Here is a 19247-nt window from a genome sequence, read left to right as displayed (position 1 = left end):
TCCGAGGGTGGCATAGCTTGAATAGCCATGTTTCCAGGTTGTATTGGCTCAGTTGGCTCCGTCTGTAGTTCTATTTGTCGTAGTGATTCCGATTTTTCAGAGGTTCCAACATATGTCCCTGCGTTTGGGGGCTCATCTGATGTCCAGGCCTTGAACAACGGATTTTTGAGTGTTTCTGGGGCGTTTGAACCATCGTGATGTCCTTCGCGGCTTGTTCCCTTCTCCTCAGTCTTCTCAATGGTGCCCTTCTTTCCCAATAATGATTTCGGAGGGAGTTCCTTCATTGAACGTTCTTCAACCTCTTCTACATCTTCTTCGACACCTTCTTTGGCGTGCCTTCCAGGGGCACATTCAACACCGCCTCTGCAACTCTCTCTTACATTCCTATCCTCATCTCTGATTTCGTCATCTTCGTCAGTGGTTTCCAAGTCGTCTTCAGCAGCCCCTTTGATCTCTTCTCCAGTCTCTTGCACGACTACTTTTAGACACTGCTCGGCTTCTTCCTCAACTTTTTTGTCGGCTTCTCCATCGACGTCTTCCCCGACTATTTCGTCCACATCCACTTTAGATTCTTCTACTTCTCCGTCGACACTTTCCTTGAGTTCTTGGACATTTTCCTCTAGTTGTTCCAGACCTTCATCAACCTCGTGTTCTTCCATATATTCATCGGCATGTTCCTCGTCTTTTTCCAAATCTCCTTCCATATGCTCTTCGATGTCTTCTAAACCTTTGTCAACTTCTTCATCCACATCATCTCTGACTTCTTCGTCAACATCTTTCTCGACCTCTTTAGCTTCGTCTGCAACATTCCATTCAATCTGATCGGCTTTCTCCAGGTTTCCAACTTCTTGAACATCTTTCTCATGGTCTGTCGTCACTTTAGCCGTGTAGGAATCATCTACCCCATCTTTTGCGTCATCACTCTCTTCGACACTCTCCCCAATTTCTCCAACAATGTTGATCTCCTTGCGCGCTTTTACGCCATTTTCAACTTCTTCAACGTCTCGAAGATGTCGAGCTCTTTTGTCAGTCTGCGCAACGTCCCCAGCATCACCTTTCTTTCCCTGCTGGTCTGAATTTTCTTGGGGATCTTCAGTGTCACAGCCCGTACCACGGTCATCCTTTCTCGGGTACATTCCTAGAAAGTATGTCGTGACCGTTGGCGTTCTTCCTGAATGATGGCTGATGTGCTGGCTTGGTTTTTGATTGTCTACTCTCTTACCAAACAGAAAGTTCCAAAGCATTTGACATGGCAGTCTCTTCGCACTTCGCATTTCTTTGTAGCGAGCAATGAATCTGCGGATGACAGCATGAAAACCGGTTTCTGATGGCTTACGCTCCCCGGATAGTTGTATGGGCCGTCTGACGCTTTTTCTGTGAGCAGGAACAGATCGATATTGTCGGCTTCCGGGCCACTGGTTCACCAGGCGATAAACTATCAGCTGTTGTTCCTTGATCAATTCTTAGGTGTCAACGCCGGAACTTACAAGACTTCTGTTGTATCTCGCAAACATGTTGAGGCAGTGACCTTAGTAAGCTCCGGGAAGAGGGTAGGTAGAGCGGGACAGCAAGAGATGCGATACAGTAGTGAATATTCTCGCGAAAGTAATCCCAGAGGGTAACAAATTCATGTTGTCTTATATGCATGGTTTGAAAGAAATGATAGGGCTATTTTTGAGGTTAGATAGGGTTGATAGCGGCGGGCCACTGGAGATTGGAATGTGCGCGAACAAGAAAGAAAAATGTTAGCCATCCGCGCCTCGCGCTGGATTGCAGTACACAATCAGTGTTGATTCAGTTGTATTACAGTAGCACATGATCTAGTCGACGGAGACTTGTAATACCTCCTTACTCAGAAGCAATCGATTCATATCATGAATAACCCATCACATGTCCTACTCAACGCTTTACGTCATAATATCCAATAATTCTAGAACAATCATCCTAAAAGAGCCTTATGGCGGGTGTTTCCTCTCTCGAAATTCTGGACACAATCGGCGGTATTAATGCAAGGGCTATCACCTCTCATATGCTAAGATAGCGGCGTTTTTTGGGCCGATAGCTAACGGTAACAAAGGTCAATACTGAGTAAGTTGGAATTTTGAAATGTGGCTGAGGTTAAGCTGGACGTATGAGTGGTAGCGGGGAGGTTGGGGTGCTTGTCCCCTCGGCCTACAGAGCTGCATGTACCCACCTGCCACCAGGATCTCCACATACTTTTCAAATGTCTGTAGTACCAGATTACCGCCCCGAAGTCTTCCAAAGCTAAAAGAATTCTTTGGCGTGCGAATGACGCTGCTGTACATACATATCGTAGAACCAAATTTTTCTTTTACCGGCTTATGATCACGATAGTGCAAATATGACCTTGAGATGATCGCCGATTGCCCCGAATCACAGCAAGGTCATCCGATCCAAGTATGCATGAGAATTTCAAGGGGATCTGAAATGACCACCACGAGTATCATTCCATACATCCTTACGAGTAACTCACGATATCTGCATACATTCCTACTGTTCCTTCATAGTTTTGTAATGATAATCTTTGCTCTTCACCGATAACATGCCCAGCCTCTCCATAAAATGCGCTAGAAGAGGCTATCCCATGGCACACTCCCGTAAAAAGTTGGAGGCGTATTTAAAGCAATCCATCCGCCATCCACTGATGAAAACTACATGTTATACAATACTTCCAGAAATCAACATCACCTGGCTTAATTCATTGAATTCAAGTAAACCGAAGCAGCATTCAACCGACGAAGTAATGTGGAAAACACCTACCAAATCTCCGTATCTGGCATTGGGAGACAAGCTGGCTGACGCAAGATGGAAATTTATTGCGCAAGGTAGCAATAATTGTCAGTGGCCACTGTCTCAGCGCAGATATTTCACGAATGATTGCTCCAGACAAGCAACGGAAGAATTAGAACAAGGACTACTTTACCCTCCCTCTTTACCTGTATTCATAGCCGACAATCCCGCTGAAGCGGTCGACAACCACGATCGCATATCGGGCCAGCAAGCGTCTCCTCTCATAGTGTATGCAGACGGGAGCAGAATCAGGAAGAGGCTTGGCGCAGCCGCGATTATGCCTGCTCTGGGCAAATACTCGCAGGCTTACCTCGACACAGACCCTGGACTGAAAGTACGAGCAGCTGAGCTTATGGGCATCTGGATGGCAATCGATATGGCTCTCGAAACCAAGGCCCCAGAAGTTGTCGTCTTCAGCGATTGTCAGATGGCACTCCGCTCCATTCGTAAACAGAAACATGAAACAGGCTGCTACATCACGGATACATTCAGAAAGGCTATGCACGAAGTTCATCGGGTTGGACTGGGAGTTCAGTTACACTGGATTCCGGCTCACAAAGGAATCGCCGGTAACGAAAGCGCCCACTGGCTTGCGCATGAAGCAGCAAAGTCTGGAGTGTAAGCTGTCAGAAGTCTTCGGGATAGCAAAAGATAACAATATACAGTGTATGCCGCCCGAGATAGACACCAAGTACTCTGTAACGCTTCGCGCACCAGATACGATTCCTTAAGCTCCCGTTTCAAGGCTTCGGCAAAGCAACCTCTATTTCACCAATAATTCGTCTCTTGCGATTCAGCCAGCTATCATACTTAGCAATTCACTGGGACTCCTATTGCAGTTGAACTGCATCTTTTCACGATGGCAGCGCATACATAGCTGTGTCTGGCAACATCAGTCCGATGATTCAACGTAGCAGGCAGGAAGTGAGCAGAGTGGGATTGCACTCGGGAGAAACAAAGACGATGACAAAGATAGGACAAAGAAGGGATGTTTCGACGCATTTGGAAAGGGTGAAATGTCATTACTGTCTTCATTGTTCGCTTTTACCTCTCTTTTGTTCCTTGAGCCAAGGCGGCGGAATCAATTAAAAGTGGAATAGACCCAAACTCATGACATGACACAGCTTTGAAATCCATTGTTTTCATATAAATCAATGCGTAGAGATGTGTCGCTCTGTACATGACGGAGAGTCCGGCCTTGTTCCATTTTCACAGAGCGCAAAAAATCATTGAACAAGATTAACGCCCGCACGGCTTACCCTGCGATAGCGAGACTTTCAGAACAGGACAACGGAATCACTGAATGCACAAACCCAATAAATGGAAGCCAGCTTTGACGATTTGGTCGAGTCGGTTCGAAGCCTAGCAGAACGAGTGGAGGATATTTCCGAGACATGCGAGAACATCTTTGGCCGCAAGCAAGACTTCATTGAAGAATACAGGCGCCGAAACGAGCACTTACAAAAAGCTCATGCACAAAGCGAGGAAACCATCAGCACCCAGGCGGGAGAGATTACTGAACTCGCCAAAGCCCTTGAGTACGTGTTGATGACGGACAACTTGGAACAAGAAGATATTAAGGGACCAGGGGTGGAAATCATGCTACTGAGAAGGGCCCACGCACTGGAAAGCGAGGTCAAAAAACTGAGAACACAACTCCGCGGCATGGGAGCCCAACGGTACCATGCTGAAGCGCAAGCCGCAGCAATCGAGGCACAAAACACTACCAAGCTCTCCTTTCTGAGACCTCCCTCTGAATCTTCGGGCAGAACGGATTCCAGCCGCAGCATTTACCCTGATACCGGTGATGATGACGACGGAGGACGGCCAGAATCGGCGAAGCCGGAGGAGGAGGATCCGAGTGTACAGGATAGAATTGCCGACTACATCGAGGAGGGCGTCAATCGGGCATTAGAGAGCCTGGAGTCGATGGAGGGATCGGAGGAATTTGAAGATGACGACACGGACGACAGAAATGACAGTGTCGGGTCTACCTTTTGAATGTGATCTCTTTGCCCTTTACTTTTTATCATTCGAATACACGTACCAGTGGAATTTTTGGAAGGTTGTGTGATCATGGTATATACTAGTATGGGTAGTTGAAGCTATCGTTTGGATGTATATGTAGAGTTTTTAATCCGACATTCTCTTCCGGATGATAGCTTCAACTACCCATGTGCTGTTTAATACTGGTGCTTTAATTTAGCAAGGGTCGAGAAGCTACGAGAGAAAAGGCATTGAAGCAGAGCAAACGTATGCAACGCGACGATAAATGGACAAATATGGGGAGCTGGAGCGATCGTCCGGACGCAAGTGTCATAATTCTGTTCATACAAATGCGTCCGGATGATCGCTCCAGCTCCCCACAGGTGTTCGACTTACCTCATTCTTGGCAATTCAAGTTCATGTACTTCACTGATTGGCTATGTACTCTGGGAACTGTGCCGAAAGACTGACTGCATCGTCCCAAGCTAAGGTGGGATCCAGGACGGAGATGGCAGATCGACTTTCTTACGAGAGTTTTTCTGGGGTGCATGTCAAGCTTGTAAAATGTCAGAGTACATGTCACAGATGCAGCCATCGGTATATCACTAAAGTCGCAGTGACGAAGCATGACTATCAAGACAGATGCTATTTCATTGAAGTGACTGGCTTTTAATCGTGACTGGTGAACCGAGAAATTCCAAGCAGTATAGAAACAAGTGACGACGCCGATGACCGTGAAAACTCAATTGCTACGCAAGTATTATAGACATTATTTGTTACAATGAGAGTGGAAATGATGGCTGTATGGTGAAAAGGTAAAGAAGGCGGTTGCCTGAAGCAACTTTTTTCAACAAGCAAAGAACAACAATAATGAAACACAGAACCAATGCCTGCTAAGTGACAGTACCAAAGGGAAAAAGGAAAAACAAGAAAAGAGAAAGATTGAGTGGGCAGCGACCGGTATCCCCTTACACTGCTCTCACAGGCAGTTGACTCATCTGGCTTCCATAGCTCGAAGACCTCGATCCATGCATGACGACATGGTTACTCACCTTCCTCAACGCACTCGCCCTCTTCGCCCTACCAGCAACCGCACCATCAAACAGGCCGACACCACCCTCCTTCGCGCCATCATACCCCACCGCCGTCAACGAAAACGTCTCAGGCGCCTTCCACCCAGCGCCCGTCTTCGCATCCACCTTCATCGACCACTTCTCGACGGGCGCCATCTTCCTCTCACCCCAAGCGCGCTGGCCGCCATACTTCTGCGACAACTCCCCAAACAGCTCGCGGAAGCGGCCCGCATCCACACCAGCGCCGTTCCACCCACCAGCAGCAGCGATGCAGCGCTGGGCGCCCTCCAACTGCGCCAGGGCCGCCTTGGCACTCTCATCCGCGCTGCCGCTCACACCATCCTCCCCATCCTCCTTCGCACCAACACCATTCGCCAACCTCGTCAACGCATGCTCATGCAGCTGCACGGCCTCCGAATGCCTACCACGCGTGGTATACAAACTCGACAACAACATCGTAAACTGCAGCGTCGCGACGTCCAACGGCCCATACACGCGATGAAGGTTGTACCTGATATCCTCGGCGAGGTGAATCGCATCGTCGACCCGTCCCTGCGCGGCCCTCGTCTCCGTCAACCTCAACCCAATCGCGAGCACCAACTGCGTCGACCACGTGCGATGCACCGTCCTGTCGTGCCACAGCGCAGCCAACACGTGCTCGAGCACCTCGTAGCTGCGCTGCTCGTCGCCGAGCACGACGACGATCTCGTTGAGCTCGGTCACCGCCATGTCGGTCAGCGAGATGCCGAGCGCGGCGCAGGCTTCGAGCGCGTGGCGCAGCAGCGCGCGGCTGAGATCCAGGCAGCGCGCGTACAGCGCCGCGTCGGCTTGCTTGCAGCTGTTTTTCTCGGTGCCGCGGCCCGCCAGGTACAGGCAGAGGCGCGCGACGGCGTGCACGACGGCGCCCGAGGCGAAGCCGCCGACCAGGGCGACGTAGCGCTGGACCAGGGCGGCGAGGGCGAGGGCGTTGGCGTAGCGCGCGGCGTTGGCGTATTCGCGGACCGTGTTGACGGCGTGCTCGATGATGGTGATGGAGATTTGGGTCGAGTTGGATTCCTCGGAGTCTTCGTCGGTGTCGGCCATGTTGGAGAGGAAGATGGAGAAGAAGGCTTCGAGGGTGGTGCGGTGCGTCTGCTTGTCGACGACGGTCGTCGTCGACTCGACCGACATGTGCTCGGCGAACTTGGCGAACAGCTCCTCCTCGACGCGCTTGGCCTCTTCCGTGCGCTCCGACTCGAGCAGGAAGGTGCGCAGCCGCACGCCGCGGGCGAGGATGGTGGTGATGTGCATCGACGTCGATGTCTTGGTTGACGACGACAGCGCCTCGAAGTAGGCCGAGTACAAGAAGATCTCGGAGCGGATGTCGGCCATGGCGGCGCTGAACGACTTGCGCCCGACGGCCGTCTCCTCGAAGGCGGCCAGGAAGACGGCCAGGCTGCTCTCGGAGCGCTTCGTCTCGCGCAGCTGCTGGAAGATGGAGGCGCGCAGCTCCTTGGAGACCGACGCCGCCTCGGCCTTGAAGCCGTGCGCGACGTACGTCTGCGCCAGGCTGCGCGCCGCCTCGAACACGCGCTCCGAGCTGCGCTCGCTCTTGAAGATCTCGAGGACCGACGAGCGCAGGGTCGAGACGGCCTTGGAGGTGCTCTCGGAAGTGTTCTGCCGCTTGTAGCTTCTGACCAGCTCGCGGGTTGCCGTCAGGCTCTCCGACGAGGAGGCGCCGTACTCGGCGCGCGTCGAGGCCAGCTGCTCTTCGTGGAGGGACACGGCGCGCGAGGACGACGTCTCCTTGGACGAGTATATATGGGCGAGCTTGTTGCGGGCGACGGACGAGACGGTGGTCGTCGTCGTCGTCGTCCTGGAGGTGGTAGAGGTGGTCTGGCTGGTGGACTGCGAGCTGTTCGACCTGGTCGTCGTCATGCTGGTCTTGCTGCTCTGCTTGAGCGCCTCTTCGTACAGACGAATCGCCTCCTCGCGGTGAGTCTCGCTGCGCTCGCACAGCTCGGCCAGCTGCAGCGTGGCGCGCACGGTGCGCTCGTGCTTCTCGCCGTACAGCGTCTTGCACGTGGCCGTGTACTCGACGGCGACCTGCCGCAGCGCCTCGTACTCCTCCTTCTTGCCGGTCGACAGCTTCTCGAGCACGAAGCGGTAGCGCTCGTACACAACCTCGACCCACTCGCGCAGATCGAAGTCCTTGGCGTGCGTGGTGACGGTGAGCCACAGGGCGGCGTAGACGCTGCGGGCCTCGCCCCACGCGTGGTCCTGCTCGTACAGCTCGCACAGCGTGAGGCTGGGCTCGACGCCCTTGCGCAGGATGCAGCCCTCCTCGTGCTTGAAGGCGAGGTGGATGTGGCGGAAGGCCTCGACGGCGTCCTTGCGGCGGCCGAGCTTGCGGGCCAGCGTGCCGTACTCGATGAACATTTCGATGGTGGTAGAATGCGCCTTGCCGAGGCGTTGGTGCAGGTGCAGGCACAGGTCGTGGTAGTAGGTGACGGCGGCGTCGAAGCGGTAGATGCGCTTGTGGTACTCGATGACGGCGCGGGCCTTGCGCACCACCCACTCGTGGTGGCTGCTGTTCTTGGACGAGCGAAGCAGCAGCGTGCGGAAGACGTTGCGGTAGATGGTCTCGGACCGCTCGATCTGCAGCTGCTGGAAGCAGCACTCGGCCAGGCTCATGGCCACCTCGATCATCTCCTCGGAATGCTCCTGCACGCTGGACTCGCGCGTCTCGATCGAGGCCCACGTCTTGCTGAGGATCTGCGAGTAGGTCGTGGCCGCCTCGTGGTACTGCTCCTTCTTGTAGTAGCTGGACGACAGCGCCATGCCCGTCTTGATGACCGACGACGACATGGACTTGTTGGATGACGACATGGTCAGCGACGACTGGAACACCTCGCGCAGCGTCGACTCGTCCTCGGTCGTCAGCGTCGAGAAGTTGGACGTCGACATGGTCGTCGTCTCCGTCTTGGTCGTGATCTCCTCGCTGACCGTCTCGGCGAGCTCCGTGGCCACCTCTTCCGACATGGACGAGGACTCGGTGGAGGACGACGACTTGGTCTGCTCCCACAGCCGCGAGTAGATGGAGCGGGCCATGCTGAACGACTTCAGGGACTTGAACTCCTGGGCGATGGCCTTGACGCGCTTGAACACGGACGAGCTCTCCTGGCGCGACTCCTCGGTGGTGTTCACGACCTCCGAGTACACACCGCGCATGACGGCCTCGGCCTCCTCGGTGCGCTGGTGGCGCCGCAGGAAGCGCGAGTACTCGACAGCGATGTCGACCTTGGTCTCGATGGACGTCGACGACGACTTGCTGCTGGTCATGACGCTCTTCCAGTAGCTGACCAGCACCTCCTCGGCCTTCGCCACCTCCTTGCGCTCCTCGTACATGGACACCAGGTTCATCGTCGACTTCACGCGCCTCTCGTCGTTCACCGACAACGTCTTGCAAACATAAGCATGGTAGTCCCTGACAATCTCGAGCACCGTGTCATGGCGATTGGTCGCCTTCAGATGCTGCACGAGCGTGTTGTACACGGCCGTCGTCTCCTCATGGAAGTAGCCGTAGCGCTCGATGCTGACGTTGTACAGATCGCGGTACAACGACACGGCTCTGTCCGTCTCAGAAATCGACACGTAGAGCTCGGCCAGCGTCTTGGTGTAGCGGATGGTGCGCTCGTGCGACACGCCGCCGGTGCGCTTGTGCGTCGCGATCAGATACTGCAGCATTTCCTCCTTCCGCGTCACCACCTCGGTGCGCTTCTTGACCGTCAACGTGTCAGTAGCCATGACGAAGGCGTGGGCGCACTCGAGCGCCACGGTCGTGTCCGACGACGAGATGGTCCGGCTGATCTGCCACGCCTCGTACGCGAGCGACGTGACCTCGGTGCGCCGCGTCTGCGTGTAGTGCTGGATCAGGAAGACCATGCTCTGCAGCGTCGCCGTGGCGTGCATGCCGAGGATGGCCTTGCGCATCTCGAACGCGACACGCTGGTTCGTCTCGCGCTCGACGCTGACGGTGCCCCAGCCGAAGCACGCGCCCTCGAGCACAGCGAGCAGCGTCGAGCTGGGCCAGCACTTGCGGAGGCGGACATCGATCTCCGTGGTCTTCTGCTCAGTGCTGTAGAAGCGTGAGACGCGGAAGTGGTCGACCCAGTACCGCGTCGCGTACTCGAGCAGCGCGTGGCTGTCGAAGTACGTGCGCGCCTCGTAGGGGCGGGCCGGGCGCCAGGCGACGTCCGTGTCCTCGTGGACGTAGTGCTTGACGTACGCTAGCAGCCGGAGCGTCAGCGACGACTGCGCCTTCTTGACGTCGAACTTGAACTTGTCCGTCTGGAACTCGACCAGGTGCGGCCGGAAGCTGGGGTGCTTGAGGCAGACGTGGCCCTCAACAATATCAACGAGCGGGCCCACGGCGTGCCGGATGGTCTCGGTGACGTCGTCGTAGCGCACGCTGATGGTGTGGTTCTTCGTGTCGATTTCCAGCAGCTGCTTGATCTCCGTGACGGCCAGCGGCCGGTGCGCGGCGAGGATCCAGGAGAGGATGGCACGCGTCTCGGCGTCGGCCAGCTGCAGCTCGTTGACGTGGTGGTCGACGAAGTGCTCGATGCTCTTCGGTGCGCGCGCGAGCCACTGCATGAAGCCCGAGGGCGTGCGCTCGTGCTTGAGGCATTGGAAGGCGCAGTCGGCCCAGAGGAAGGAGCCGTGCGATTTTTCGGCAATCTTCTGCGCAATCTCCTTCTTGTCGGTGATGTTCATGCCTGACATGCGGTCGTTCTCGTCCATGCGGGACTCGATGAGCAGCTGGATGTCGTGGAGGATGTTCTTTTCACTGATGGAGAGGTGCTGTGTCTTCGATGGCGCGGGCTTCTGGAGAGGTCGGCTGAGGACGATGACCTTGGAATGCCTGTCCGCAGCGGCAACAAAGTGGAGATGATCCAAGACGGCGTGCTGGTCGCCTGTGATTTGATCAAGGCCATCGACGACAATCATCAGCTTGGAGTGCGAAGCCACGTGGGCAAGACCCTCCCAGAGGACCTTCTCAACTGCTGCAGCAGGGCTGCCATTGGATGCCATGTCCATTGCTCGCCGAGCGCTGGAAATGAGAACTTCATCGCCAATATTCCTGTTGAGCGTCTGCATGAAGAGGTCCTTCACGAGGCTGAGTGCGGAAGTGGTCTCGGGGATGTCAGTCCAGACGCGATAGAAGACGACATCGTACTGATCCGACTCCATTGAGCCGCGCAGAGACTCGACAATCCAGTCGGAAAGCATCGTCTTTCCGCAGCCGCTGGGTCCGGTGATCAGCAGCATCTTGTTGTTCCTGATCACGAAGTCGTTCAGGTGGTAGTTGAACCATTCACAAGTGAATTCTGCCCTCTCGCTGCCGAGAGAATGCCTGCCCATCATGAGCTTCTGGACAGATCTATCGGCAGGCTCAAGGAAGCTGCGAATGTCGTGGAAGTTGTCCGTCTCCGCTGATCGTTGTCAGTAATCACGAGATACATGCGGGGATTGATCAAGTACCTTCCGAGATGCTCTTCATGTGGACAGACCACAAAGCATCAGCCACGTGATCCCGATGCTGGTAATACGCGTTGATGTAGACATTAAATTGATCATTGAAATCTTCCATGTCAATCCGCTGGTCGCCTGTCAAGTACGTGAGCAGTCAAGGTAAGCAAATGGCGAGTGACAAATTACCTTGGCTCTTGCCGACGTAGTGCATGCTGATGGCGCAAGTCAGCTCCATGAGGTCAGAATACGCGTGGGCCAGCCCACGGCGAATCTCGGAAGTGGCAGTCAAGAGCAGTTCTTGACGAAGCAACAGCGTGATCGACATCCCCAGACGGTTGAGGACGCTGAAGACCTTGGTGAGGACCTTGATGTGCCGAGGTCCCATCTCCAACAGCGCCAGAACACTGTTCCAGATCATCCTGGACGCGTCTTCGCTGTGGAGCATGAACGTGTGCACGATGTGATGGAAGCCGTAGACGTAGGTACAGAATCCTTCGGCCCAGCGGAGGACTTTGTCCCACTTGCTGCCGCTGTGCGGCATGAATCGCAAGCGTTGGTCAGCAACGGCATCGAGGAAATCTTCGAAGCTGCTGATGTTGTCGAGGAACATGTCTGAGGATCCTCCAAACCGTACCTGATGTGGCAAAGTTAGCATTGCTCCGACCTGTGGATGGGCGTGGCAATACCCTCATTGATTGAGTCATCCGAATAGTCCTCTCCCGGAGGATGCTCGTCTTCGTCGTACTTGAAGTAGGGGAATGAAGGACTGGACTGGAAGATCCATATCCATTGGAGCGGCCAATGCCATTGTATCCATTGGTGCCATTGGATTCATGGTAGCCATTGCTACTGGTGAAGCTGTCTCGCTTCTCGGCAGTCTGTATTTTGGAGGTGGAAGCAGAGCTCGACCGGGTCGACTGTACTTCCGGTGCGGCCATGTCGACGTTCGTGGGAGGAAGAGACGTGGTAGAGGGGAGCGATTGGTTTGAGGTGACTGCGGTTGCTTTTGTGGAGCTTCTGAGTATAAATTGAGTGTTTGGTTCGGTTTCACGTGTTGACAGATAACTTACGCAACGGTCTCCTTCGGTTCCACAGTCCGTGGTTGGAGCGGAGGTTCAGGGTGCAAGCTACGGGTAGGGTCGGAGGAGCAGCAAGAGGCTGATTTCTTAAACCACTTCTTTATCTTACCCATGCCCTCGTTGAAGCTGGAAGGAAGGGCAATTAAGTATGGCGAGTAGCGGCAAACCACATTTTTCAGCTCCCGGCGCTGGCATGTCATTCAGCACGGCCACTGCATGCAACCGACGAGAAGGGAAAATGGATCGATGGCCATCGCGAGAAACGGCGCATCCGTGGGAATGCCCGATGGCGGATGTTACGCGACAGCCACTGGCCAGGGTGTGAAGGGATGCTGCAGCTACGCGACGTGCCTGGTCAAAAGCAGGGGCTTGGCTGAAGCCCGCAACTTCTTCGCTCAGATGTGGATAGCGCGCTTCTGCTATAGTGGGGTCTCAGCAAATGACGCACTTGCACTACGTATTGCGGCGAAACCGATTCCAGCAACGCTTATCTCCGACTCGTCGCTGCAGGGGCTAGTGTGACCCGTGCTAATTGTCGATCATAGGTACCATTGCCTATATGCGGAAGTCATGTTTGCATGCAAACAACTTATCTAAGCAAATTTGGTACGCTACGCCTCGCTACCCCGCATCTCCACCAGCCACTCCAAGTCCCTGGTGATAACACAGTTCTCGGAGTCAAGATGATTCCAACTGTGAATGTGATCAGACGGGCCGCCGCTGGCACGGCTATGTTGAAGCTACGACACACGATGAAGTAGTCACGCCTTGTTGAGATTTCCCCATCGCTTGATCGGAACCAGACTGTCGGAGTGGATTCCGCCTCCGCCACCCCTTGCTGACATTTAGGAGCAGGCCATCCGTTCTCAACACGTTGTAATTGGGGAACGCAGGGGGATTTACGGACCCATGTCCGATTCTCATCTCGACAGGTACTGCACCCTTTCTTTTCTTCGGGGCGCGCGATGGATCGTGTTGATTGCCGTGCATGCGTGAGGTTTTAATGCTCAGGTGTGTGGTAGGGACCACCCATTGTAGCATGCAGATTCCCTGCGATTGGCTGCAGCTCATTTTTTCAGGGTCGCCGTTCTGGTGGTACACGAGCGCCACCTAAAACGCGTGGAACGTCGATCAGATGCGTAACTCACACCACCCGGCGCTTCCGGGACGGGCTAACAGGGTCCTGAGCATTTGGGAGAGCGCATGCTTCGTTCACTGGACCCTTCATTTACCTCGGCTGGTGCTTTGTCCTACACCGGGTTGGCATTAGGCATGCGGTGATTCGCGGTGGAATTCTAAGTTCTTCTTCAGGCTGTCAAACCTCATCACGTCCGCGATAGGTAGTCTTTCAAATCTCTCTCTAGCCATTGATTGCTGCCCAACCACCATTGACAGGTAAGAGTCAAAAGAGCCACCCGTTCCAAGTGGTGCTACTTCCTATAGGAGATACGTCGTGTAACGCCAATACATCACCTCGCACGAGAACGTTTACCGTCAGCGCCGTGGCTCTCTCGACACGTCATCTACTGGTCAGTAGGCAATTTGACTCTTACCCCAGTGTACGATTGATTGCATGCATACCTGAATGTGGGGACTGTGCACAACATACTGCCGGATTCCGGTAGCTAGTCTCATCGTAGTCGCCCACATGGCACGCATGCAAGGTTTCTTTAGGGACCGGTGAAAGATCTTCCTGGACAAATTCATTCCAACTAACGCGCACGAGGCAGTCGATGATGCTCTCCATCTCTGTAAACACCCTGGACCCCCTCCGCAGCCGCAGCTGAAAGATCTTGCGTTGAAGTTCCTTTTTCGGCCACCACAATTTGGATGATCCCATTTGGGTCACGGTTCAGCCAGCCTCAAGACGGGAGACTCGCCACGCTTTCCCACCGTAGCACCGGGCCCTAACCGCGCGCTCCACAACCCGCCGTACCACCTGTATCAATGCGGCGGCACCCAGCCACCTCCAGCGGTTTTCTGGTAACACTGCCTGCCGGGGCCCGAGCCATTTTAAAGTTTGCGACAGCTTGCCTTGGTCGAATCGTCTCCAACTCATTGGCCGTGCCCCCGCTTTCCCCACGCTGCAACGGCATGCTTATCGATGTAGTGTTGCACTCGAAAACTCACCGGTAGAATTATGTAGCCCTCCTGTTTCTTGCTGGTGCGAGTTGAGAGAATCCCGCGGCGGAGGGAGAGCGCTTCGACAGGGAACATCAAACTCACACCCGAATGCCATTCCGGGACCGGAAGCAGCCCCTCGCACGCCTCCCATGGTCCAGACGGAAATGACAGGGACGGGTGGGGCAGTGATTCTCGGAACCCAAAGTACCTGAGCGAACACGATGGAGCCTCAGCCGAAACTAGTACGGATCGTAGCCGGCGCTAGTGTGAAGCTACGTGCCGTGATCAGCACTAATTGTCAGCCACCACATAAGCATAAGTGTGTTGCTACAGGGATGCCTACAACAGACGGCTTCGACGACGCCAAGACACCCGCCCAGCCTTGACCACAACCCATCACTCCCGCACTCCAAATCCTTCCGCCAGTGTTCGCATTTTTGGCCAACTTTGCGATTGGCTGCGGTTCTGTGTAGACAGATCACGTATCCGGTCTTCCCGCGTCGCTTCGCTTCGCAAAGGCTGGCTGGCTCAGCTGAGCCACCAGGACGCCGATGGGATGGGAATACGAATCAATTGATCAGTTCAGCTCGACCACCTGGCAAATCCGTCTATGGCGCCATGCAGCTAGCCACTTTCGGAAGGCAAGGCATTTTACCCCATCTTTTGTCAACTTTCTGAGAATATCTGAACGGCCGGACACGTGCTGAGTGGTCTTGCCCCCCTCAGTTTCAATAATCCCAGCCCTAATTTTAGTCGAAAAGCGGAAACCCACCCTCTACCGGCTAAACCCAACCACCCACCACAACCTACTTGCAGAGATCTAGATTTTGGCTTCGTTGAAGGTCTACGGCGCTGAAAAAAAAATATTGATTTTAATGAAGGGGTAGGTTTAGCTAGCAAAGGTTGGGCTTCGGCTTTTCCACTAAAATTGAGGTCAAAGTCTAGCAATTACCGTATAAAAGATTGATCCTCAGTTAAAGTCATTTGACATTCAGGAACGAGAGCTTTGAGTCATGTCTCAGCACCACGCGGATTTACCTCATGCACGTCATACCACTCCGCAGGGTCAATGTCAATGCCGAACCTGCACCTCTCTCCGCTCCCCCCATTCGTCATTGCCGCTGCTCCACCATCACATGCTGAATTTATCGTCTTCCAATAGGCCCAATCGCTTGAGCTCTTTTTCAGTGCGCCGCTGAGAGCCGGGAGCAATGACCTTCTCATCCAACATTGACGATCCGGCCAATAAGCTCGCCACTGCTGCGATATTATGAGGATTCGTCGGCAACACGTGCCTCGTACTACCAAGCGTGAAGGTGGCTGATGTGCTGAGTCCCATTACTGCCAGCAACGCCTGCAAAGCGCACGTGTATCCACCATTCTGATTTAGCCAAAGTTTGTTTCGTAAGCGAGCTGCCCCGCTCAAAACACTTGCGTTCTTTGTGAGGTGGTTCCAGATCATGAGTTATTTGCGTACGGCGCAAGCAGCTCCTACTGATGTTAGGAATTTCAACGGTTGTGGCAAGCCTATGTGATGATTCGTTGAGTCATGGGGTGAACGTGCGGGCCTCCGACAGATTGGCTCAATAAGCGCGTCAACGGTTTCCAGATACGGCTTGCAGCGCATGACAAGTGGCTTCCAGGTGCTGTTCATCTGGCAACAATTTCTGGCAACGACGAAGCATTCTGGGCAATGATCGATGTCTCAGTCTCTGTCATAATTGCTACAAAATTGACACAAAGGCAAACAACACTGATATTGAAATGGGTCTGGACTCCGACAGAAAGCAGGGCTGACTATTACCCGAGGGTGCCAAGGAAAAGGATGAGTATCAGAGAGCCTTGTGATGGTAACACCAAAGCCACCACTAACCGCTGGCCTGAGACCGGTCTGCTCAAGGAGGCTTGCAGACGCAAGGCTGTACTGTGGCGAAGTTGTTGACATGTTGTAATTTTAGATATCCCAAGGAATTGGTTTTGCTCAGCCATGTTGGCGCGTGGCTTTGTGGCTGGTAAGGACGAGTCTAGCCAGCAGGGTATGTTACACAAATACGGTTGTGGACCGCCATCTAAAAGAACTGGCATCTTAAGACTGTCGTGATGGGAGATTATACCTGCAGTAATTTTCACAAGAAAATTCAGCTTTCAATAAATTCTTTGCGATGATCACTCAGAAGATAGACCATGCTGCGTGATAGCACAAGCAGGGGCACGGTCTGGCCCCCGCCCGGCGGCTCAGCCAGCCTTCCCCCGCCTTAGCTGCATATTGAGGCTGAAAGACGGCACAGCATATGGCCAATAAGCCATACCTACCGATAGGGCCTAATGCAGGGCTGCATTTGAGAAAACTCTCAACTAAAACGGTGGATGCCATCCATACTCAGGGGCTCTGGCAGGACACGCGACTACAGATAGCAGAAGTAGTCTCCCTTCACAACATGTCTTTTATGCACCTTTTTCTGGCCTGGAGATATGGAAGGAGCGCAGGTTCTGTGTCATCCTTCTTTCATAGCAGAGAGGCCGTTGGAAAACGTTGAATACAATGCGGTTTAGCCCGATGTTCATCCGTTGTGAGTATCTGCTTTGCTTGGCTTTAGCGTAGCATAAAAATCCATCAGTATTGGGTGATGTTCAAGGTCCGAGTGCATTCCAACTTAATCATGAGAAACGCCCGAAGCGCCAAAATCGTGAAAGTATAGAGCTATTCAACGCGAAGCAGTTCGTGAAGCCTTACATATTCCATCATGCCTTCGTCACAGCGAAAACAGGAGTCTGGATCATTCCCGTTTCAGCAAAATACTGCTCCCAATGCTTGACAAGCCGCTCCACCACCTCTGGCTCCGCTCCGCTCCTGTCATGCAACTCTCCCGGATCCGCCTCGACGTCGTACAGCTCCCAGTCATCTTTACCTCTCGGCGCATTCATCCAGATAGCCTTCCACTTGCCCTCGCGAATCGCCCGCTGCCCGAACAGCTCCCACCCATGCACATGCACGTCCTCGCCATGCACCGACGTGCCCTGCAGGTCGCCTGAGTTGAGGTGCTGCACCCACGACTTGCCACGCGGCGGGTGCACCTTGCGTCCGCGGAAGGTGTCGCCCGGGTGTTTCACGCCGGCGAGGTCGAGGATGGTTGGCAGGATGTCCATGACCGTCGTGAAGGAGTGCGAGATCTTGCCTTCTTGGTCTGCGGCACCAGCGGCGAACTTCGGATAGCGGATCAGGCAGGGGCAGTTGATGCCGCCTTCGGTGATCCAACACTTGAAGCCACGCGCTGGCGCTGTTGCGGCGCATGCCCACCGCGGCCCTACACGTCTCCGTGTTAGCATTGCAGGCTGATTTGTGGGATGGGGTGGTTTGACTTACCGTACCAGACGAAAGACGTCTTGTCGCCGATGTTTTCGTAGCTATTGTTGTAGTACCGGTCAATCACTCCGGCCATGGTTCGCGGACCACCCATGAGCTTCCTTCCGTTAGCGAATTTTTCAAAACTTTAGAATTTGATTACATACCGGTAGAGCCTCGAGGGCAACGCCTTCCGCGCCGTTGTCAGACATGAAGAGAACGAAAGTGTTGTCAAGCTCTCCAGTTGATTCCAAGTAATCAACGACACGCCCGACGTGCTCATCAATGAGTTGAACCATGGCGGCAAAGGTCTCCATCTTTCTTGCAGACTCTTTCCTCTCTTGGTCAGTCAGCTCAGTCCATGGCTTGCCAATGTTGCCAGACGGCGGTGCTGGCTCCACGCCTGGGCGGACAAGTCCGAGAGAGATCAGGCGTTCAAGCCGCTGCTTAGCGAGCTCGTCGGGACCATTGTCATACATTCCAGCTGCATACATTGTAAGCTATGAGATACTTGGAAGGTAGTCAACGAGAAGACTTACCGTACTGATCAATCACCTCCTTAGGGGCTTGTAGAGGCCAGTGCGGCGCTGTGAAAGGCAGGTAAGCGAAGAATGACTGGTCCTTCTCGTCAGGAGTGCGTTTCTCGAAGAAGTCGAGCAGCCTATCCGTGAAGTACTTGGTGGAGTAAAAGTCGGACGGCAGGTCCTTTTGTCTGTCGATGAACTTGTCGCCGTCCATCCAGTGCTCATCGGTGTTGAGGCAGGGGATCTTGATTTCATTGGCGTCGAGCTGAGGCTCGTAGCCGTAGTGGTTACCCGAACCCGGCAGGAAGCTGAAGCTTTTCTTGAAGCCACGAGAGCAGGGTGCAAGTTCCTTCGTCAAGCCCAAGTGCCTGCAATACGGGTCAGTTGTAGCCCTATTTTCATTATCAATGTGTAGTCAAAGCACCCACCATTTTCCCGACATGATGGTCAAGTATCCAGCATCTTCCAGAAGTTCTGAAAGCGCTGCAACACGCCAGTTCAAGTAGCCCTCGTACCCAGGCACTCCTTTGAAGACGTCAGGAAATGCTGCCATGTGCTCCATCATCTGTCCAAGCCCGGCAATGTGGTTGTCCGTCCCGGAGAACAGCATCGACCTGGTTGGCGAACAGGCAGAAGCAGTGTGAAAGTTGCTCAGGCGGATGCCATCTTTTGCCAGCTTCTCGAGAGTTGGCGTTTTGATCTCTCCGCCGAATGGTGAGATGTCACTGTACCCGAGGTCATCGGCAACAATGACCAGAAAATTTGGCCTTTTCGTAGAGCTTGATGGAGCCAT

The 19247-nt window shown here is 54.0% G+C and overlaps 4 protein-coding genes across 4 annotated transcripts; 1 reads left to right on the top strand and 3 right to left on the bottom strand.

Moving 5' to 3' along the window:
• Positions 1–304: 304 nt before the first annotated feature.
• On the bottom strand, positions 305–1136 carry LTHEOB_10956 (Midasin; the record flags this gene model as incomplete). Its single annotated transcript, XM_035507658.1, has 2 exons — positions 305–325; positions 381–1136. 2 exons carry the CDS (start codon positions 1134–1136, stop codon positions 305–307), a joined length of 777 nt encoding a protein of 258 aa, XP_035366887.1.
• A 2995-nt stretch (positions 1137–4131) lies between these two features.
• Positions 4132–4812, top strand: LTHEOB_10955 (uncharacterized protein; the record flags this gene model as incomplete). Its single annotated transcript, XM_035507657.1, has 1 exon — positions 4132–4812. The coding sequence occupies one exon, from the start codon at positions 4132–4134 to the stop codon at positions 4810–4812; it is 681 nt and encodes a 226-aa protein (XP_035366886.1).
• Positions 4813–5765: 953 nt separating this feature from the next.
• LTHEOB_10954 (Nacht domain protein) lies at positions 5766–12322 on the bottom strand (the record flags this gene model as incomplete). Its single annotated transcript, XM_035507656.1, has 4 exons — positions 5766–11344; positions 11394–11519; positions 11571–12018; positions 12071–12322. 4 exons carry the CDS (start codon positions 12320–12322, stop codon positions 5766–5768), a joined length of 6405 nt encoding a protein of 2134 aa, XP_035366885.1.
• A 5007-nt stretch (positions 12323–17329) lies between these two features.
• Positions 17330–19247, bottom strand: LTHEOB_10953 (Choline-sulfatase; the record flags this gene model as incomplete). Its single annotated transcript, XM_035507655.1, has 5 exons — positions 17330–17892; positions 17952–18048; positions 18098–18414; positions 18470–18822; positions 18883–19247. The coding sequence occupies 5 exons, from the start codon at positions 19245–19247 to the stop codon at positions 17330–17332; spliced, it is 1695 nt and encodes a 564-aa protein (XP_035366884.1).

This window comes from Lasiodiplodia theobromae, assembly GCF_012971845.1.
Source record: "Lasiodiplodia theobromae strain AM2As chromosome Unknown scaffold_43, whole genome shotgun sequence".
NCBI lineage: Eukaryota > Fungi > Ascomycota > Dothideomycetes > Botryosphaeriales > Botryosphaeriaceae > Lasiodiplodia > Lasiodiplodia theobromae.
Note: the sequence above shows the minus strand (reverse complement) of the source record. Positions and strands in the feature narration are given on the sequence as shown.